The sequence below is a fragment of the Lepidochelys kempii genome, chromosome 6 (assembly GCF_965140285.1).
Source record: "Lepidochelys kempii isolate rLepKem1 chromosome 6, rLepKem1.hap1, whole genome shotgun sequence".
Classification (NCBI taxonomy): domain Eukaryota; kingdom Metazoa; phylum Chordata; order Testudines; family Cheloniidae; genus Lepidochelys; species Lepidochelys kempii.
In genome coordinates this window covers 28,824,929-28,847,523 of record NC_136385.1, presented here as the reverse complement: position 1 = coordinate 28,847,523, position 22,595 = coordinate 28,824,929, and the positions used below count along the sequence as shown (strand labels likewise).

At 38.5% G+C, this 22,595-nt stretch overlaps 1 protein-coding gene and 2 non-coding genes across 8 annotated transcripts in view; all 3 read left to right on the top strand.

The window, feature by feature from the left end:
• NAP1L4 (nucleosome assembly protein 1 like 4) overlaps positions 1-22,595 on the top strand; it is a 56,371-nt gene that overhangs the window by 21,066 nt on the left and 12,710 nt on the right. For 3 of the 6 annotated variants that reach the window (XM_073347273.1, XM_073347271.1, XM_073347272.1), the window contains exons 5-11: positions 23-164; positions 2,532-2,618; positions 5,959-6,093; positions 6,931-7,002; positions 12,239-12,378; positions 15,226-15,371; positions 22,549-22,571. In XM_073347273.1, coding sequence (XP_073203374.1) covers positions 23-164; positions 2,532-2,618; positions 5,959-6,093; positions 6,931-7,002; positions 12,239-12,378; positions 15,226-15,371; positions 22,549-22,571 — 745 coding nt within the window. Of the gene's footprint in view, positions 1-22; positions 165-2,531; positions 2,619-5,958; positions 6,094-6,930; positions 7,003-12,238; positions 12,379-15,225; positions 15,372-18,501; positions 21,955-22,548; positions 22,572-22,595 lie in introns of those variants that run through there. The other 3 variants (XM_073347268.2, XM_073347269.2, XM_073347270.2) reach the window with 2 other exon arrangements.
• On the top strand, positions 3,930-4,055 carry LOC140913961 (small nucleolar RNA SNORA54). The gene has a single exon (XR_012159722.1). It is a non-coding gene; the product is annotated as a small nucleolar RNA SNORA54 (small nucleolar RNA).
• LOC140913960 (small nucleolar RNA SNORA54) lies at positions 10,552-10,671 on the top strand. The gene has a single exon (XR_012159721.1). It is a non-coding gene; the product is annotated as a small nucleolar RNA SNORA54 (small nucleolar RNA).

Below are 22,595 nucleotides of genomic sequence, written 5' to 3'. Positions count from 1 at the left end.
TTACAGAGCTGTTTATTTCTAGGTTACCAAAAGCAGTAAAAAGAAGAATTGATGCCTTGAAACAACTCCAGGTGAAGTGTGCCCATATAGAAGCTAAATTTTATGAAGAAGTTCATGATTTAGAGAGAAAATATGCAGCCCTCTATCAACCCCTTTTCGATAAGGTAGGAAGACTATAATGATCTTCTCAAAATTGCTGTTTTCTCTAATTTCCTTTGTTTGGCGGTAAATAGAGAAGAGTAAAATAGAAACAAATTATCTCTCCTTTCCCTGTATTTTTTTTTCCCTCCAGCTGCCTTAAAGCAAAGCTTGGATTACCAATCTAGAACTCTAGCCCTTGTTCTTTTCTCATCCTATCAGATGTTCCATATTGTAAAAACTATACTTCCAGTGATAAAGGCTGGAGTTAATTACTCCTTTAGTACCTCTGAAGAGGAGAACTGCTGGAGAGCTGTGTAAAGCACTCTTTTCTACTCCTCTGATTGTATTAAAAACTCGAAGACTTGTAGACAATTTGTCCATTTTAAGGATTCTATAGCAGATGCAATCGCATATCTAAAGCATGTTTTTGATATCACTACTCCAGCATCAGTCAGCCAGTTAGATCTTCTTCTGCAAGGTCTGGCATGCAGACAAGTTGACTATATGTTAAAAAACAAACAAAACCTCCTAAAGGAATGAAACGGGCTAACAAAACAAGGCAATACCTGGAAAATCCCTGTCAGATTCCTGAACTTGTTACTGGGTATAAAAGAAGGTATATAGTGTATATAGCATATCCTATACTTCGGCTCTTGGGTTTATTAGAACTGTACTAGATAGTACATTTTAGCAACTTTTCTAGATCCCAGCCTCCTTGCTTTAAAAATTGTTTCAAAAACCAAAACAACATACAAACCAAACTGATGCTATGACCATATTCATAAGTCACGCTTTCTTTGGTTTACATTCAATAATGAGAAAATAGCAAAAACCTTTCAGGAGGTGGGGGGGGTGTACATTTTTTCTTAAATGTAGACCTCTACACAAAGTAGACAAAGATTCTTCTCTTTGACAGAAGAATTCCTTTAATTGGTGGAGAACATTCTTTAGTACAACAGACTGCTTGTTAATGTCAACTTTTGGTTCTTACCTCAGTTTTAGCTTTGGGTAAAAACGTTTACCATGTTAGATATAAATAATAATGAACTCTTTTTGGAGACAATTTCATCCTCTATCTGTTCGTGTCGTCTTTTTCTTTGCATAGCTAATGCATTTTTCTGTATAATCGATAGGATTATAATTGAACTTCTCTTAAATGTGAAGTGTATTTGTGGCACTGAATTTCCTGACATTGACCATATAAAAAACACTCCAGTTTTTGATAGTGGGACAGATTCTCAGATGGAGCACAGCTTCTCTACTCTGGAGCATTGGCAGAATCTGGCTCAAGGAGGCTCATACTAGTGTTGGGGAATCTTCTGGTGACGTAGAGCTAGTATACTGGTTTTGCACTAGCTCTATTTGCTTTTGGCCAAGTGAATGTGGCTGGTGCTTTTACTAAACCCTGCTGGTCTCTGGCTGCATTTTCAGCCTCTTGGTGGTGTTGGCAGCCTGTGTAACTTCAGCCATTAGGCTGCTCCAAAGTTAAGTTGAGGACTTGTCTGGTACAGAGCCAGTGAAAAAGTGAACTTCATACCATCTTTGCAGTCTCCATCTTTCCTCTCCAGTGCTGTGATCCTCTGCTGTGGCTGAGGATTTGGCTCTTTTGTATGAAACTTTTTCTGCTCCCCTGTTGTGTGTAAGGATCTCTAGCAAAAGTGAAACTGATGCCTGGTTTATACTAGGAAATTAAGCGACAGTTATACTGACCTAGGGGTATGAAAACTCAGCACCTCTGAGCTATGCAGTTAAACCAACCTAACCCCCACTGTAGACCGTGCTAAGTCGATGGGAGAAGCCTTGCCGTCGGCGTAGGTAGTATCTTCCCTGAAATGCTATAGCAGCACAGCTGCACTGCTATTGTGGTTTATTTGCAGACATACCCCAACTGCTATGCAAGAGTAGGAACAATGAGACTGTATTTGATGGAACTTTTTTTTATAGCCAAAGTACGTGAGCTAAAAGTTATTTTTGCTGACATTCGGTGATACCTAATGAAATTGTAGTAAGTACAAAACAGACAATTGTGACTTTCACTTCTATTGTTTTCACTTTAAAGATAAGTAAATCTAGTTCTGTTTTGTTCATTTATGTTGTAACTTACTGTTAATATATGTGGTAACCACCCTAATAAGTTGTCTGTTACCTTCATGCTCTTACCCTAATAATCAGGGATACTTCACTATCCTAGTAGTGAGTCAATTGTTTTCCTTGGTTTTTTTTGAGGATTGTTTTGCAAGCTGGGAGTCGTTATGAGAGAATTAATTTTGTATTTTGCCAGAGGCAGTAATTTTGCCCAGGCTTTTATAGCATCCCAGGGAATTGTTCAGAGTAACCGTTAATTACTGCTTTAATATTTTCTCCCTTAAATGTATAATTCTTTTGTGCAGAGAAGGGACTTTGTCATTGGTGAGGCTGAACCTACAGATGCAGAGTCAGAGTGGCACAGTGAAAATGAGGAGGAAGAAAAACTAGCTGTGAGTAGAAACTAATGATTAGTTTGAAAATTTGATAAAGTACTAATTTTGTTTATATAGCCTGAAAGATACTATCTTAAATCTAATCTCTCCAAAATCTAGATTTCGTATAGAACTCTTGTAATAAGCACATGCCTGGACTGAACACAATGACATATAGGACTTGTCTACATGAACAATTAGTTCATGGCAAGTTGGGCTGTGAATTTAATCTATCCTGTTCGAGCCCACCATAGACTGTCTGTGGACCCTGCTGACATGTATTAACAGTTTGTTAATGCTCTTTGATATCCACCCTTTTTCAAAGAGGACAAGATTAAAGCGTATTATCAAACTGTTAATGTGTGTCAGCAGGGTCCACACAGATAGTTAGTCCACGGAAGGCTAGTGTGGCGTAGCTTCTCACTCTAGCTTGCTGTGAACTAAATGTTTACATAGACAAATCCAAACTTTATTCAGTGTTCTAAAATCATAATCCAGTTTGCTTTTAATTTTTCATGTAAGCAAAAATACTTAAGAAGACTTAATTTAAATAACAGGAAGGGAGAGGAGTTAAGGGCCAGTGTTGGCACAAGAACAAATGGATATAAACTGGCCATCAGTAAGATCAGGCTTGAAATTAGACACTACTTGGATGGATAGAAACCTGTGAAGTTCTGAAATAGCCTTCTAAAGGGAGTTGGGGAGGGGGGAAAACTTAATCTGTTTTAAGGCTGAACGTGGTAAGTCTGTGGAGGGGATGGTATGATGAGATTGCTAAAAGCAGTCGTGGCTTGCCCATATGCCATTGTAGACAATGTCTCCAACAGTTGGAGACAAGACAACAGATGGGGAGGGCTCTGAGTTACTACAGGTAACTTTACCAGATCTGTGTCAGTGATGGATTTTGACCACATACTCAGCATTTAACTGATTGTCATATCTGGGTTTGGGAAGGAATTTTTCCCCAGGTCATGTTAGAAGAGAGCCTATTTTTATTCTGTTTTTTTTTTTTGCCTCCCTCTGTAGCTTGGGGCACTGGTCACTTGCAGGTTTGAACTAGAGTAAATAGTGGATTCTCTGTAACTTTGAAGTCTTTAAATGAAGATTTGAGGACTTCAGTAACTCATCCAGGGTTATGACCCTACTACAGGAGTGGATGGGTGAGGTTCTGTAGCCTGCAGTATGCAGGAAGTCAGGCTGGATGATCATGGTGGTCACTTCTGGCCTCAAAGTCTCCATTTAAAATTTAAATTTCAGAAATTTACTGAATTTTTACACCAGTATATTGCCATCAACCAATACTGTTTAATGGCTGTTATTCCTTATCGTTTGCACTGTTCGTAACCTGTTGACAGTATCTTTCTGCTGATGGGTTCCATTCCAGTGCTACATAAATCACCAAAGTAAGAGAAGGCTGGCTAGCTAGCTGGCTGTTCTTTATTTTGGGGGACATAACTAGCTTTTAGTACTATGAGTATGGATTTGACAAATAGATAGCTCATACTTTGGTAAAGTGTATTGTAAAAGCAAGTTTTATTCCAATAAAAAGCATGCTGGCTGCTGGATCTTTATATATTCTCTGTGTTGTAGAAAATATTTAGTTTTAAGAAGGCTCTTCTATAGCTTCAGCACATTACATTTATATTTAATGAGTTTTAGGAACTCTCAAAGTTGTTGTTTTTTTTTTTAAACCTTTCTGAGGGGAAGAAATGTCTTTAAATTTAAAAAAGTTTGTGTTGCTTTTCACTCTTCGCACGTATGCACTTTTTCCTTTCTTCCTGACTTGTTCTCCATTTTCTTTAGTCATTCTTATCTCTTTGCAAAATTAATACTACCCTCATTCTATATTTACTAGTCATTGTATTTGATGGTAATCCACAATACTACCACAAGCACAAACGACAAAGTGTCTAAATCTATGGGATGAGTGGCAACAGTTTATGAAATTACTGGCATGTGTTGAGGACCACCTTTTGGTAACTTCCAGTAGTCCTCAAGCAACTGAAGTTTGTAGTGCTTTGAGACTTCCTTTTTTACCTATTCTTATGTATATACACAAGTTCAATTAATCTTATGAATTGCTGTAAATATTGCCCGAATTTGATCCTCTGGTAGTAGTAATAAATTGCTGTTCCCTGCTCTTGACTCATCACTCAAATAGCAGATCTTGTTGGAGGCAATTTTAAGAGCTTCTGGTGATGCTTCCTAGTGGTGGGAGTGCAAAGCAGCAGATTTCTTCATGATCAAGAACTGGATTTGCTGTGGTGTTGGATGAGGGCACAGTAGCAGGGGCGTGTATTAGCACAATCCCATGCTGAATTTTAGTTCTGTATTAAAAAAAAAAAAAAAAAAAATTTCAACATACAACGAGCAGCTTTCATATATCTTTTAATATATTTGAAGACTGTGGAGTTGTACCCCAAAGAGAAGAACCCGGACAGTATATTCTGTAGGTACTTTTCATTATTACATTGTCATGACTTTTATAGCAGCCATAAATTTGCCAGGTCTTTCCTAGAAGACTTGGAAAGACAGTCGCTGCCCCACAAGCTACCAATTTAAATTTTAGGCAAAGCACAGTGAAAATGACAAACAGAGAATTGGTCTAGGTCTTGCCCTGTAGAACAGTAGTACATCCACTTAGTTTAGGCATGTACCTGTCTTTAGGTTTTATTATTTTAGTGTATTTAAAAAAAAACCAAAACCCTGAGTATAGCGAGTGAAATTGGAAACTTATCTGTTTGTATCTTGTTGTCAAGAATTCCATGTAAATTGAAAGCACTTTAAACTAGTGCCAAACCAGCAGCAGTTGTAAGTACTTTAAAATTTACAAATATGGAAAGACAGTTGTAAATCAACATGGGATCTGTTTGATGTGATTTGTAAGTGGAATTGACTGTCTTGGTTTAAAACCATCTCTAAGAATGAACTTTCAAGTCACAATTTTCAGGAATCTGACAGCATTTTAAGCATCTACAGGAGAACTTAAGAGTTACAAACACCTCCAGGAATGGAAGTTGTTTGTAACTCTGAACAAAACATTATTGTTCTTTGAAAAGTTTACAGCTAAACATTGACTTAATATACCTTTGAAACTTTACTTTGCAGAAGAAAAATGCTGCTTTCCCTTTCCTTTTTTAGTAGTTTGTTTAAACAGTACTGTACTGTATTTGCTGGTGCATGCATGTGTACGCACGCTGCTGCCTGATTGCTTACTGTCGGTTCCAAATGAGGTGTGTGATTGACTGGTCAGTTTGTAACTCTGAGGTTTTACTGTAGTTTTTTATACTAAGTGTGGAAGGCTCTTAATTATGGAGAGTTTGTGCTTTTCTTAAACACTTCTATGTTTACTTCATAGGGAGACCTCAAAAACAAAGTAGTAATAGAAGAGAAAGAAGCAGCAGCCGCAGCAGAAGAGTCAAATCCCAAAGGAATTCCAGACTTCTGGTTTACAATCTTTAGAAATGTAGATATGCTAAGTGAATTAGTACAGGTAAGCTAATTCCATTTGAAAAAGCTAACTTCACCTGCTTTTTTTTCCCCAATTACTAGATGATTCTTGAGGAAGATGTGAGTAACCAAGAGCTTGCAGTTCTTGCGAATCCTTTACCTGGTTCTTTGTTTGTTACTAAGTGAAAGTTTTTGATAAATAAGATCTAAGCTGTTTGGAAACTGGTTATTGCAATTAGTTCTGCATCCATTAGAGCATATATTCACAGTCTACTCACAAAACAATTATTCCCATACGTTTTTGCCACTTTATTTCATAAAGGTTTAGGTCGGGGTGGGCAAACTTTTTTTTTTTTTTTTTTTTTTGGCCTGAGGGCCACATTGGGTTTCGGAAATTGTATGGAGGGCCGGTTAGGGGAGGCTGTGCCTCCCTGTATTGGACTGTATTTGTATATTTGATACATTTTTGTTGCATTCTGCCCTTATACAATTTATCCTATTAACTTTCTGTTAATATTTTGGAATAATCCCCTAAAACCAGTCATTTTTATACATCTGTCACGTCATGCCTCTGCTTCGCAGTGGAAGTAGTAATTGGATTTTTCATCTTCCAAGAAGTTTAATTTTCAGTCACATGCTACCCCAGGAGATGGCAACTTTAACTTCAAAGATAAGATGACAGATTTCAACAAATGAGAATTTGGCAAATGACAGTTCTAAACTAACTTCAGAGAACTTGGATCTGAATTTCAAATTTATCACAAACTTGTGATCAAATTACTAGGTTCTACATAGCTCACTGCTCTGAAGTGAGCTAATTTAGATTAAAATTTGCTTTTCGAAATACTGCCTACTCAAACTTTTTTCCCTTTCTGTTTAGGAATATGATGAACCAATCTTAAAACACCTGCAGGATATTAAAGTGAAATTTTCTGAACCTGGACAGCCTATGGTACGTATTGTTTGTTTTTTGGTTTGTTTGTTTTTTTTGTGTGGTGTTTTGTCTTTTTTTTTTTTTTTTTAAATAGCACACAGTAGCGACGGGCGATGGTTCAATATGTTTTTGATCTCTCCCTGCATACAGCCATCAGTGTGAAGATATGGGGTATACTGCTCTGACTAAAGATTCCAAGCTTCACGTTCTTAGCACAGATTTGTAGTCGTTTTTCTTGCCCTTTGTCTTGTAGTCTAGTCAGTCTTTATCATCACCTTCAACTCTATTCTACCTCCTCTTGTTGCCCCTTTACTTAGGTTTAAAAAGAGTGAACTAATTTTTGTATTGAAAAATTGAAACAGCTACTTATGCCATATTTAGTGAATGTTATTCAAAAAGAATCATGTGTACTGTTCATCACATTAGAAAAACTATACCTTCCCCAAAATAAAAAATGGAAATCAGTGTGACGTAAGTTGTTAATTTAAAGTAGTAATGAAAAATATGGTAGAGATGGAAAAATACAAAATTTTGAATGAAAGATATTTTTATATAAACTTTTTAAACTGCACTTAGAAACATTTTTTTCCAGATAAATATACACTTAAAGTTAATATCAACACAGCAGCTGGGAGAAGTGATTCCCAGCTCAAATAGACATACATACACACTAGCTAAGCTCATGCTAATGCCTAAAATAGCTGGGTGGCCACAGCAGTTTGTTACCCATTTAAGTAGTCCCACTCAACCTGCTGCAGTCATACTTGTGTGGTTAGCCTGAGCTGCAACCCATGGCTCCATGGTCACATTGCTATTTGTTGTTTCTAGCTTAAGCCGAGCTAGCATGCTTAAGTCTACCTGAGCTGGGAATTATACCTCCTAGCTGCTGCATAGATGTGTACTGACTTCACTTTTTTTTTACAGTTTGTCAAGCTTCTAGTGCAATCTTATCTGTGGAAGGAAAAAGCTAAACTACTAGTGGAGTTTATAAATGAGCACACGCAGGGAATCATTTGGCGCTTACCTTCAGAAATTAACTTAAATCAGTATGTCTGGCTCATCATGATTGAACTTTAAAACATCTAGGTTATCAGGAAGCCAAAGTCTTGGCAACTACACCAGAGAGTATTCATGGACTTCAACTGTAAATCTACAATTTTTGAGACCGTTTATTGAAATAGGTTTCAGAGTAGCAGCCGTGCTGGTCTGTATTCACAAAAAGAAAAGGAGGACTTGTGGCACCTTAGAGACTAACAAATTTATTTGAGCACAAGCTTTTGCGAGCTACAGCTCACTTCATCGGATGCATTCAGTGGAAAATACAGTAGGGAGATTTATATACACAGAGAACATGAAACAATGGGTGTTACCATACACGCTGTAACGAGAATAAGGTGCCACAAGTACTCCTTTTCTTTTTATTATAATAGAAGTCATTGCCTTGACAGTAGGTCATGCCAATCCTCTTTTGAATCAAGCACTGCTTGTCTCAAAGATGTTTGTCATGGACATCTGCAAGGCAGCAACATTTGCAAAACATAATTGCTTGCATTCAGTTTCCATAAGGAAATCCCATTTTGGTGCCTTAACACCGCATAACTTGTTTTTGTACTTGTTTGGATTTCTGTACTGTGGAATTCCTATTCTTTCAGGGTGTCCCTTACTTAAAGTGGCTAAACATCTCATGAGTGTGTGGTTTTTGTTGTTTGTTGTTTAACTGGTACATCCTTCAGGCTACCTGTGTTATCCTGGATATTTTGGGGAGGTCTTTGTTCTGTGTGTGTTTTTAAAATACCTATTCAGGCATCACTGGCTGGCCTAGTTCAGGGGTTCTCAAATTTCATTGCACTGTGACCCTTCTGACAAGAAAAATTACTACACGACTCCAGAAGGGACCGAAGCCCGAGACCATCCAAGCCCCACCATCCTGAATAGGAAGGGCCAAAGTCCAAGCCCCAGTACCCCAGCGCCAAAGCTGAAGCCAGAGGTCTTCCGCTCTAGGCGGGGGGCCTGTAACCTGAGCCCCGAAATCCAGGGCTCATGCTCTTTTGGCTTTGGCCCTGGGTGGTGGTGCTTGGTCTTCAGCTTTGGCCCCAGCAAATCTAAGCCAGCCATGGCAACCTCATTAAAATGGGCTCACGACCCCCTTTGAGGTCCCAACCCACAGTTTGAGAACCCCTGGCCTATTTGTTGTCTGTTTGTGTAAAAAAAAAAAAAAAAAAAAAAAAAAAAACTTTTGTGGGATGGGATGGAGGAGACCACAACCTCCCTGAAGTTTCTTTCCATCCCTCTGAATTTCATTCCTGGAGTATCTTCTTTAGAGAAGGCAAAAGTACTTGCCTGTAACTGCTTTTTTGAAAGTATCATTCTGACAAGATTCTTGCTCATGTCCCTTTAGACTTCTTGACGATGTTGTTGGTTTTTGCACGTTGACCCTGTTTTTACATTTTTTGTAAGGGGATGGATGTCAGGGAGGAAGCTTTCTTCCTGCAAAGTTGAAACTGACTACAGTGTTCTAAGGGTAATGGTCAAACTCATGCTGGCTCAGGCTGGCCAGGAGAGGGCCTTCCAAATGCTCCACCTACTATCACTGCTCTTAAATGAAAAAACCCTAAGAGCTTAGAGCTGACATTGTTTTGTTAGGTAGCTGAGACCAGGGGTCCTGTCAGAATATTTTTAGAAAAATCAAATTTACAAGTAATCTTGTTTTCTCTCAGCTACCACAGAGTAAACTTCTTTCTGGTTCTTATGCATTAATACATTACTGTGGCTTGAAAATGCTACACTGGGATGTTTGTCGAATAAATTACTCAATTGGGTTTTTTAATCCTTGCAAACTGACTTTAGTCTGTAATTTTTTTCCTCAAAAATATTTTAACTTCTATTCACAGCCTCTCTTCACACTTCATTGTGTGACTGTTTATATTGTTGAGTATTGTGACAGTGCAGTTGTCCATAATAAAAGGTGTGTGTACACACACCAGACTTGTTTCATTGCAGGACAAGTAGCAAAAAAGATGGACTTTCCCAAAAGCTTTAATGATTACAAGAGTTGGAGAATAATTTGACTTCATTCTGTGAGGTGCCCCGGCTCTGTAAAATAAAACAATAGCTCAAACTAATTGAGGGAGTAAAATATAAGGGAAGGAGTAGCCATTGAGGCAGACAACGCTAATAACTTTAGCGAGAGACTTAAAGAGCTCTCAAAGCAGGGAGAATGGTCCAAGATGTATGCCAAGTGAGTTTGTCACAGAGGGGCATACAATACCATATGCACAATGGTCTGTTGCCTGCCAACCTAAGATACAACCAGGAGATCCCAAACTTGGTGGGTTGTGTTTGAGCACAGAAACAAACCCTTTAAAGGGTTCTGATTTTTTTTATCCAAATAAAACTTCTTAAAGTGTAGTTCAGAGAACGTTAATTAAAACTCTTCTGTTCTGCAGATAATGTCATACTGTCACTCAGCTTAATTTTCTGTAGTTTAAAATAGCTTAAACAAAATTGCAATTACACTTGGTTTTTAGGGCTGGTCAGATTTTACCAATCAATTTCTTTTCTTGCCATTTGCACTGTTCGTAACCTGTTGACAGTATCTTTCTGGTAATGGGTTCCATTCCAGTGCTACATTAAGTCCAATAACAGAAGACTGACAAACTCAATGTCTCTTCTAGCTTTGGGACAAACTTCATAAAAAGACACTGAAACTCTTACCCACTTTACAGGAAAACTGCTCTCTGGTCTTTTATAATAGTGACTTTCTGAAAAATGAGTCACTAATTTGTAATAGTAACAGCATTGTGTGTAACTTCAATACTTGGGATTTTTTTCATTGCAGAAAGTACTCACTGCCTAAGTATGTTATGAATTACCAGATTCTAATAAAACAGTTTCTCTGCTTCAGAGGCATAAGCTGCAAACTAACTAATGGAATTATCCGTAATTTTTGTTTTGGACCAAATGTGACCTTAGCATAGTTGCTGCAGTTCAAGAAAGGCAGTTTTTAAAGGAATATAATCAAACCTTGATACTGAGGAGTCATGTTCATACTATAACTTGTTCTGTTCAGTTTATTTTAAATGTCAGATACATCTTGCTCACAAATGACCTCAATAAATCTTAGTCTTCAATATTTAGCGAAATTAGTCACATTTTGTAGGGGAGATTGTCTTCCAGTCTTAACTGTCAGGATCCTGTAGCTAGGTGCTATGCTCTCAAGCTACAGTGATTCACTTTCAGAATATCACTTCAGTAAGTGGTTTTCTAAATAAATTGGAGAAGGTTTCAAACTATACGCATGTCAAAGAACATTTAATATATTGCTCTGATTTGTTATCCTGAAGAGAGATGTAATGATGCCATACAAAATAGTATTGATATAACTTCATTCTTATTTTTTTATATCTGGATTTCTTAATTCTGTAGTATTTTTCTGAAAACTAACTTTTATTTTTCTGGAGGAGGGAAGGGTGTTGGCATTCCATTGTTGTCTAATTCCATTTCAGATCTGCTTCTAGTTGCACAACACTGCCAGCCCTGCAAATGTTCTCACAAATCAACAATAGTAAGATTTTTGCTGGCAAAATGGCCATCAGTTATCCCATGTAACATGAGTATTCAGTGGGGTTGTATAAGTGTTTGTTGCAATTTTTAAAATTTTTTTTAAATAAAATACAAAAATGTTTTGTTTCTTAATGAACAGTTTTGATTTTTTTAAGATTCCATTCCTTCATGCCCATTTTTTTTTTTTTTTTTTAGTCACAACTATTAAATTAATTAAACCTGAATTTGTGGATTGTTTGTATCCCTCCACAAGGCATTTTCTGGCAAGTTTACTACTTGCCAACATTCTCTCGCCCCCCCCCCCGCCCCCCCCTCGGTTCTCACTAGTGACAGATACTCAGCTTGACTTTTAGAGCCAAGGCTGAGTTTGTATAAACTCCGCAGAGTTTACAAGTCTCCCCCTCACCTTTTTAGTTTTACAAACTTAGTAAGATGCAATGCCTGTTCCTCTTAAAAAGAGGATCAAAGTATTATCCAAGTCTATTTCTGTTAATTATTGTACTTTAAAAAATCATTACTGTAGTCAGTAGATATGTATTTAACACATGCTCTTTCAATTTCCTCTTACCTGTATTTGTTCAGAATTTGGTCATCTTACTGTTTTTGGTAGTGGTGGCTTTTTGGTTTTTTTTTTTTTTTTTTTTTTTTAAAGTCGGGTATAGTTTAAAACAATAATGGACCTGTCTTTTAGTCTTTCTCATTAGAGTTCTACTTCGAGCCCAATGACTACTTTACTAATTCAGTCCTGACAAAAACCTACAAGATGAAGTCAGAGCCAGACAAGACTGATCCCTTTTCGTTTGAAGGCCCTGAAATAGTTGATTGTGAGGGGTAAGGAAAATCTTTGTTTTAAAAATATTTTTGGAGCTTCTAGTCTGTATTCTCCCGGACTCTATTTTTTTATCTTAGTAATGGTTGATACTAGGAAAAAATCTTGTGGATGAAAGCATGAAGCTGGTAGTATAGATAGTGAACTCTAACAGTTTTATTCTGTACAGATGGAATATAATATGCATTTAAAACTGTGCCTCTCCTGTTCAAGGGATTAGTAGTGAGGATACAAGTCTTTCAAATTCAGTCCAGGAAGGTAGTGGCTAAAAGTTGTTTTGGTTCAAAGTTAATGGCTGGTCTCGGTCTAGTCCTTATTGGGCATTTGCCTGCCTCACAAACACTACAATCACAATTGGCATTAAATTAGCATTCTTGAAGTTCAACAAAAAACTTTTCAATAGTCACGTGTAGGCCTGGCAGAACTTGATTTTTATATAATTAAAAGAAATTGGATATTTATTTTTAAGCATCTTTTCCTGATTCTTATGAATTTAAATTTTCGGTGGTTGGAAATTAGGGGGGGGGGGGTCAGACAATAAGTTAACAGTGGATGCTGAGATTCAAAAAGTTAAAGCTTTATAACTATTAATGCAAAAATTGTCAACATCAGTGTCAGAATACACAAATTAAATATCCTTAAATCCAGCTCGGAGTTCTCAAATAGCATTTTCTTACTTTGGCTATCTGTAATTTTGTTTTCAATGGCAATTTTTTTCTCCATTTGTGTGTGCAGCAAAATCAATATTTACTAATAAAAATGTAATCCTTCCAAACCTAGTCAGGTATGAGCTATCCTCTAAGTCCTTTTTGACACGGTCCATGGAAGATTGAGGTATGTTGACAAGTGTGCTGAAACTAAGGTACCCTGCCAATGTGCCTCAAGTGTTCAGAATATTGCAAGCAAACATTTATATTTGGAAACAGTTGATGCAGGGGTCCCCTGGTGGAAAAAAGAGAAAGTAAGAGGGACACTTTATGCCAGTGGTTAGGACATCTACATGGGAGGTGGAAGATCCTGGGTCCAGGCCCCCTGCTCCAATAACCCTTTCCTTATTTATTCAGAGTGCAACAGCTTCAACAGGAAGGTGTTTCATTTCAGAATATCCCATAGGTCAATGGCTAGAGCACTCTCGTGAGAGGTGGGAGACCTCTCTGTTCAGATCCTTTCTCCCACTCTCTGGTAGAAAGTGGGGAATTGAAGTGGGTCTCTCACATTCCAGCTGAGTGCTCTTATCTGCTGGACTAAAAGTTCTAAGGGGGCACCACCCCTTCCTTATCGTCGTGCAGCTGGATTTTGAATGGAGTCCAACCTGGTAGGTGACATCTGAGCTTGCCTACTGGATCAGGCCCTACACATGATTTAAGCAGCTGAACACCTGTCTTCCCATGTTTGTGAATCGTTCTGAGACTTAGGTGGGAGATGGGTGTCTGGACACCTAAAGGAAGACATCAGTGTGCATGCTCATAGGCAAGAATATATGCAGTAGGAAACTTTTGACTCTGAAAAACATAGGCACCGAATCAGCTTAGGTGCCTACAGGATTTGATGGCAGTTTTGTGGATCGCAGTGGAGCCAGAATTGGAACTTGGGTGTTGAAATGGGAGACTAGGTGTCTAAGGCTATGTCTACACTACGTAGGGTAGCGCTGAAACGCTGCTGCAGTCAATGCACTGGGGGCTGATTTAGTGGGTCTAGTGAAGACCCGCTAAATCGATGGCAGAGCGTGCTCCAGTACTCCTCCAGGAATGAAGGGACCGTAAGGTAAATCAACGGGAGAGCGTCTCCCATCGACCCAGTGCTGTGTAGACACCACAGTAAATTGACCTAAACTGCATCCACCTCGGCTACGTTACTCACGTAGCTGGAATAGTGTAACTTAGGTTGACTTAGCGCAGTACTGTAGACATAGCCTGAGTCAGGGGTTTAGGTGCCTAAGTACATTCATGGATCCCACACTTAATTACTGGGATCAGCAGAGCAAGAAAGCAATTGTTCATTGACCCTATCCATGTAACAGCTAATTATCAAATTGTTCTGTGAGACCATCTGTGGAACAAGATGTTTTTGGCCACTGAACTGTTGGCTAAGTGTGCCAAGCAGCCTTCTTTAATTAAGGGTTTGTTTCAGTTAGGACAGAACTGTTTATGCTGCAGCTCATTCAGTGGTACCAGTAGTCATGACTAAACTTGATCTAGATGTAGCCTCTCACTTGAGGTGCAGGGAGAACCAAGTCAGGTGACGTTCTGGCAGCAAGGACCGGAACACCAAGCAGTTTCTCGTTTAGTATACACTGGGCTCAGTTCTTTGGTTGTTTAGTCCAAGCTGTGCTTTGCACACGACTAGGGCAGGGGACTGTAAATATGGCTCTCTCTCCTTCACAGTTCCCTGATTCTTGGTGCAATGGGACTACTCTGATCCCTGGTATGAGCAGATATTGAACTGTCTCTTAATTTATGCTTGGCTGCCTGCAGCTCAAAGGGAATGTGCCAGGAGCATAGTGACACTCTGGCCATGCCCCCACTTCCCCACCTAGGGATTCCCTTACAAAAACAAAATACCTGGCCAGATGCAGAAAGTTTATAGCTTCTTTTCATTGACAGAATTGTGCAAAAAGGTGTGAACAGATATTTGGCTCCTGCATTTAAGAAAATGTTGGTTTGTACACTGAACATTAGTCCTTGTAACTACAACATTAATAAATTCAATATGTTCAAAATAGGTTTAGCATTTTGTAAAGCCGTCTCAATTATCTATGCCTCGATTTTTATTGCACTAAATGCCTTATTTCCCGTCTTCCCCCAAATGTCTTTTTGCATTAAAGCCTTTATTCCTTGTGCTGTTTTTAGGTGTACTATTGAATGGAAGAAAGGAAAAAATGTTACAGTTAAAACAATCAAGAAGAAGCAGAAACACAAGGGTCGAGGCACAGTTCGAACAATTACCAAACAAGTACCCAATGACTCTTTTTTTAACTTCTTCAGCCCCATAAAAGGTAAGCTTGTTTGAGCAGCAAAAAAACCTGGATTTTTGCAGTTACCCAAACTCTGTTTTTACAAAAGTAGTTTCTTCACAGTGGCTATATTTAGGCTATATGTTGTTCTGCCTTTATGATGTGACTGTGGTAACATTTAGCCACTCATTTGAAGATATTTATATCAGTCCTAAGCAGTGGGATTTATATTGGGGGAATTTGAGTACTGAAACAGACTGGGTGTTGTCACTCTAGTTTTGACGCTGTAAATATCTGGAGCCTGAAACAAGTGCTATTTATTAGCCTGAAAAAGCTGTTATTTGCTAATAACTAAACTCAGATTTTGCCTTGACTATAACTATAGCTAGAGTAACTCATTTAGCAATAAGCTAATTCTACAGGGAATTATTAGCTGAAGAACAGTGTAGACAGGACTCCTTTTGTTAGCATATTGTGCCTGGCCCATGTTCTTAATATTACTAGTTTTAAGGATATTTTACTTTTTACCACAGGGTGGCTCCATACTTCTATTCTAGATGTAATGTGTGAAGATTTCACATCCAATCTCGGTTCAATAGACCAATCTCACTTAAGTCTTCAGTAGTTACATCCTGTTCACCCTGTAATTATGTTAGGGTTTGCTATAGTGCCTATCATTGTATCCAAGTGCTAATCTGACCAAATTAAGCAAAATTGCTAGTGCACTTCAAGAGGCCTTGTGCTCTTTTCCCTTTTCTGGGTAGTAAGCCCTGTTTGCACCAGGGGGGTTTCTGCAGTTATGTTTATCTGCCATACAGAGAGATAAAATACATACCTGTGACTGCCATATCCTAATATATGTTATGTGCATTCTTTTTTGGTCTCTATTTGATATTTTGGAACACCTATTTGTATACCTTGAAATAAGAGTAGTAATAATAATACCTTGCTCTTTATATGGGGCTTTTCATAAGTACCTATCACATTATGTAAGATATAAATAGTAATGCCACCAAACATTATTTTATTTTTATATAAACATCCACTTTCTTCAAACAAGACAATCACAAATTGCGTGATTTGTACCTGGATTTGGGATGTTGGGGAGGATATAAATATAGTGGGCTAGATTCTTTGGCATGCCAGAGCTCCATAATCTGAAAAGCAGTGCAGATTTGGCATTATGCTACTTTACTACTTTGACCCTGGGGGTATCCAAAGACCACATTAGCACCCCTGTGGCTTCTCTAGATTGCAACAGGGGTCAAACTTATGCTGGCTGGAATGGTGCTTTGGAGACCATTTTGCTGACCCCAGGGTTGCTGGAACACACTCCAGCTACATCACCACTTGTCCCAAACTTGCCTCTGGAGCAGGACCAGCTGGTGTAGAGCTAGCTGGCTTTAGAGGATTTCCCTATGATAGGAGTATTCCCAGTGGCTCAATAACTTAAGTTTCACTTGTGCTGTTACGATGCAAAGAGGATTTAGCCTGGGCTGCAGGTTTGGTCACTACATACTGTTGTATGTCATTCAAGATGGTTTGAACTGTATTAACATAGAGAAATTTCTTCTGCAAGTTATACCAGTGTGTATTCTGTCTGTCTGGAGTAAATATGTGGCTCCTTCAAATGCCTTACAAATCTTGGTGCTGGCAAACTGATACTGGTGAGCTGTAAGGTCAAAGAAAATGGCACACATTTCGCTTAATACAGTGTATGCATAATTCTCACATATGTTCTCCTAATGCTGCAGACTGCTAAAGTTGCAAGGTATTAAAAAAAAAAAAAGTAGACTTGTTTAATATTTTAAACTATACTTAACTAGATTGTAAATAAGAGTCCAACCATCTGAGATTGGTCTCTGATGGCAACCTCCAACCTTCTCTTTAAATATGTGAGTTTTTGAGAAGTGTTTCATCATGTGAACTTCATAGATGATGCACTGACCAAAAATGGTCATAGGTTTTTTTTGGTAGACATGTCTCCTTTTGTAAACTGCCTGGTTAATCCCTTGGTAGCACCAGCACATGTTGTATGGTCTCTCCAAGTCTTTCATAATTAGGCTTGGAAGGATTGGATTGGATTTTTGTCAGTAAATGTGGATTTCAGAGTGTAAACACAAATTAATGAAAACATTTATTTTCACCGATTTGAAATTTACAAATAGGCAAAGTTTTAAAAAAAAAAAGCTGCTTGAACTTCTTACCATTTGATTTTAAGGAGATTTAATACATATTTTCATATGTGGTGGTGATCCCTATAATTTTTGTGCCACTGAAAATCTAACTCAACATCTTCAATTATACAAAGAAAATTAAACGTGAATTCTGCCATGCCTATTCATAATACATAGTTCATGTCTGGAATAGAAAATACTTGCACGTGGAATGTGTGTAAATATAGTATGGCTGTCAATCGCAGTTAACTCACATGATTAATTTTTTTAATCACGATTAATTTTTTATCGATTAATCAGTTTTAATCGCACTGTTAAACAATAGAATACAAATTGAAATTTATTCAAATATTTTTGAATTTTTTCTACATTTTCAAATATATTGATTTCAATTACAACACAATACAAAGTGTACAGTGTTCACTATTTTTAATGCATATATTTGCACTGTAAAAATGATAAAATAGTAATTTTTCAGTTCACTTCATACAAGTAGTGTAGTGCAATTTACAAATGTAGATTTTTTTTTTGGTTACATAACTGCACTCAAAAACAAAACAATCTAAAACTTTAGAGCCTACAGGTCCACTCAGTCCTACTTCTCGTTCAGCAAATCTCTAAGACAAACAAGTTTGTTTACATTTATGGGAGATACTGCTGCCGGTTTCTTATTTACAATGTCACCTGAAAGTGAGAACAGGCATTTGCATGGCACTTTTGTAACTGGCACTGCAAACTATTTTTACATGCCAGATATGCTAACCACTCGTATGCCCCTTCATGTTTTGGCCACCATTCCAGAGGAAATGCTTCCATGCTGCTGATGCTCATTTAAAAAAAACTATGCACTAATTAAATTTTAACTGAACTCCTTGGGGGAGAATAGTATGTCTCCTGCTCTGTTTTACCCGCATTGTGCCGTATATTTCATGTTATAGCAGTCTCGGATGATGACCCAGCACATGTTGTTCGTTTTAACAACACTTTCGCTGCAGATTTAACAAAATGCAAAGAAGGTACCAAGGTGAGCTTTCTAAAGATGACTACAAAATTTGACCCAAGGTTTAAGAATCTGAGGTGCCTTCCAGAATCTGAGAGGGAGATGATCTGGAGCATGCTTTCAGAAGTCTTAGAGCAACACTCCAATGTGGAAACTACAGAACCTGAACCACCAAAAATCAACCTTCTGCTGGTGGCATCTGACTCAGATGATGAAAGTGAACATGTGTTGGTCTGCACTGCTTTGGATTGTTATCAAGCAGAACCCGTCATCAGCATGGACGCATGTCCCCTGGAATGGTGGTTAAAGCATGAAGGGACATATGAATCTTTAGAGCATCTGTTACGTAAATACCTTGCCACGCCGGCTACAACAGTGCCATGTGAATGCCTGTTCCCTCTTTCAGGTGACGTAAACAATAAGCGGGCAGCATTATCTCCTGCAAATGTAAACAAACTTGTTTGTCTGAGCAATTGGCTGAATAAGAAGTAAGTCTGAGTGGACTTTGTTTTGTTTTTGAATGCAGTTATTTTTTGTACATAATTCTACATTTGTAAATTCAACTTTCATGATAGAGATTGCATTACAGTACTTGTAAGAGGTGAGGTGAATTGAAAAATACTATTTCTTTTTTTTACAGCACAATTTGTAATAAAGTGAGCACTGTACACTTTGTATTCTGTGTTGTAATTTAAATCAATATATTTGAAAATGTAGAAAAAATCCAAAAATATTTGAATAAATGGTATTCTGTTGTTCAACTGTGCAATTAATCATGGTTAATTTTTTTAATCTCTTGACGGCCCTAATTTATAGGCAGATATAAATTTAGATATAGCGGTAATACACTAATTACTTGCATCAAGCAGGGTTTCATCTTGGCTTGCTGAAGTCATTATGAACAAAGACAGTAGTGGCAAAAGTTTAGACTCTGAAGAGCAGTACATTGGCATCTCATATGCTCCCCATGTGCAAGTGAGAATTGATTTATACCAAATTGTCACTTCTGGAGTGGGAGCTAGTGCACAATCTGTTGCTTGTGTGTGGTCTCATTAAATGATAACCAGTCTCTCCACTTTTGAAACGCAGGCACCTTAAGCCCTGCTCATGCAAAGAGAACTCTTGCTGCACGTCAATGAGGCCCTAGTAGATGCAGGATTCTGCCTGTTCAGTATTAATCACAGGATTGAGGCCTTAATTTGTAGCTAATATCAGTATATAAATACTTCTTGGAAAAGATCTTAATTTTCTGGTACGGCGGTAACAAAATCAAGGTATTTAATTTGTCAAGTGTTAATGCAGAGATAAAATATAGATGGCATTGGTTGAAAAGTGTGTATCTTGAGTCTTCGTATGCCATAAGTACCCAATGTTCTTTCTACAGAGGTGACATTTCCCTGTGCAAACATCTGGATGTGACCACATAGGAATGGCAATGCAGGAATTTAAATTTTATAACTTTTATATCTTCATTATAATGTGATTTGCAGTGACATTTAAATTGAATTTAACATGGGTTAGATTTAGGCCTTGTCGACACTACTGAGTTTTGTCAATGCAAGTTATGCAGATGATCAGAAACCAGTATTACATCGCTTGTGCATGTTCACACAATGTTCCTTCTGTTGGGAGAGCGCATCCACTGTTGGTGCTCTAACATAGACAAAGAGAGCAGTTCTCTTGTAGCTATTCCACTGTGCTACTTACCACCTTCTGCAGCTAGGAGTTGTGGGAAGGCGGAATGGTTTGCAGTGCATCATGGATGATGGCTCAGTGTCCCATTATGTAGTTTTTTCTGTCCCATCATTCTGTGGGCTTCTCACTGCGTTTCACGGCATTTTTTAACAGCCCGTTTACTGTGTGCTCACCATCTGTGTCTGAAAGGATGGATTCTGCACTGCTCTCTACTTTTGTGATCACTGTTATGAACACATTGCAGCTGGTCATGCAGTATCTCATGAGCATCCAATCTGGACAAGAATCGGAGGTGCCTGACCTGCCATGTGTGCCATGGAAAGAACACATTACTTTTGGCATTCACAGAGCAGCTGCACATGGTGGACAGTAACTTTTGGGCTTGGGAAACAAGCACTGGGTGGTGAGATCACATTGTTATGCAGGTCTAGCATGATGAGCAGTAGCTGTAGAACTTCCGGATGCAGAAAGCCACCATCCTGGAACTGTGTGTAGAGCTCTCCCCAGCATGGCAACTCAAGGACACCAAAACTAGAGCTGCCCACTCAGTGGAGAAGCGTGTGGCAATTGCTGTGTGGAAGCTGGCAACTCCAGGCTGCTACTGATCAGTCATAAATCAGTTTAGAATCAGGAAGTCCTCCGCTGGGGCTGCATTATCGTGAATGTGCAGGGTCATTAATTGCATCCTGCTACAAAGGACTGTGACTCTTGGCAATGTGCGTGAAATAGTAGATGTGTTTTTGGTAATGGGATTCCCTAACTGCGGCGGAGTGATAGATGGCGCGCACATCCCAATTTTGGCCCTGGACCATCTTGTGCTGGAGTACATCAATAGTACATCAGCTCCTCCGTTACCCCTGATTTCCCCTAAGCCTTTGCAGTGCTTCTGAGGGGTACAGGAAATATGGTTCTATACTGTAGTTTAAATGAATTATTACTCAGTTCTATATTAATATGCCTAGTAAGGAATCTATTTGTCAAAAAACATTTCCTGAATCTTTTTGGTGGTCTGTATTGTTACAGACATACTTGCTGACTGGTATTTTGAAAAAAAATACCAAAATAATTGAAACTGGTATGATTATAGTGTGGTGTTTTGACAAAATATGCAGAATTGTAAAATATTGTGCGCAGAACTTTTAATTTTTTGGTGTAAAATTCCCCCAGGAGTACAGCCTGCTGTGTACTCCATAATGTTGGTGAGGCTATGGGTGAAAAGTTCCCCTGGTGTGGACGTGGATCGCCCGGCAGCTGATTTTGAGCAGCCATTAAACAAGGCTGTTACAAGGGCACAATTGGAGGCTATTCGAATTTTGACAATGAGCTCCAATAATGTCTTTCTCTACAGCACTCTGCCATGCTTTAACTTGCTGCCTTGCATGAAAATTTTGGTAATTCCTAACCACAATTTATACTCAGCAAATGATCAGATTGCCACTGTATATTAATTTAATCAGCAACCACCATGTATGGTTTCAGAGTAACAGCCGTGTTAGTCTGTATTCGCATGTATGGGAGAATTATAAAGATTGATTATCTTTCAGAGTGTGTTTTTATTAAATACCGATTAACAATACACACAAAAGGCTTGGTGGGAAGGAAGAAACAAATGAAGGGCACTGTAGGCTCTTATGGCTGTGTAGTTGCAATAATTTTGGAAGCTGTCCAAAGATGGGGAGTGAATGGCGTACTGAGGCAGGTCGGGAAGTTGCAAGGAATGTGTGGGAGGAGTTGGGGAAGGCATGGAAAGTAGTTCTTTGTTCGTTGCAGTGTGGGGGGCTGAGCAAACACGAATTCTGCTTGCAGTGTGATTAAGGACGTCAACATCTCCGTTTTCTCCTCCATAACTTTTATCATCTGCTCCTGGCCCATTAAAATTTGCTTCTGGCTCTCCTTTCTGTCCTGCCTGGCTATTTTATAATTTTCTTCTAAAGCCTTTCTCTATGCCCTGCATTCTTGTTTTTTGGTTTCTAAGGATTGGAGCACCTCCCAAAACCTGTCCTCCTTGCTCCTCCTTTGTTGCTTCCTTATCTGTTGGCAAAGCAGGAGAGTTTTGTTGGTGGATGGAACATTGTACTGTGTATACCTTCACTGTTTTGTTGACGAAAACTGACTTTTGTCGACAAAACTGTAGTATAGACGAGGTCTTGGACTGAAACTGAATTGTTTTCCTTTCAGTAATGCTAACAGTACCCGCAGGCTTTACAATTCTAATGTAACAAACACTAATCCACACAACACTGGTAAGAACAGAAACCTTCTCATAGCGCATTCTGCAAGCTTGAACAACCAGATGGGCTGGGTTTTTCAGCGTAACATGAAATTTTTTTCCTCTTTCTATTTGTAGTGTCTGGGGATGGAGAGTCATTGGTAAGTCTCACTTTAACAAGATTT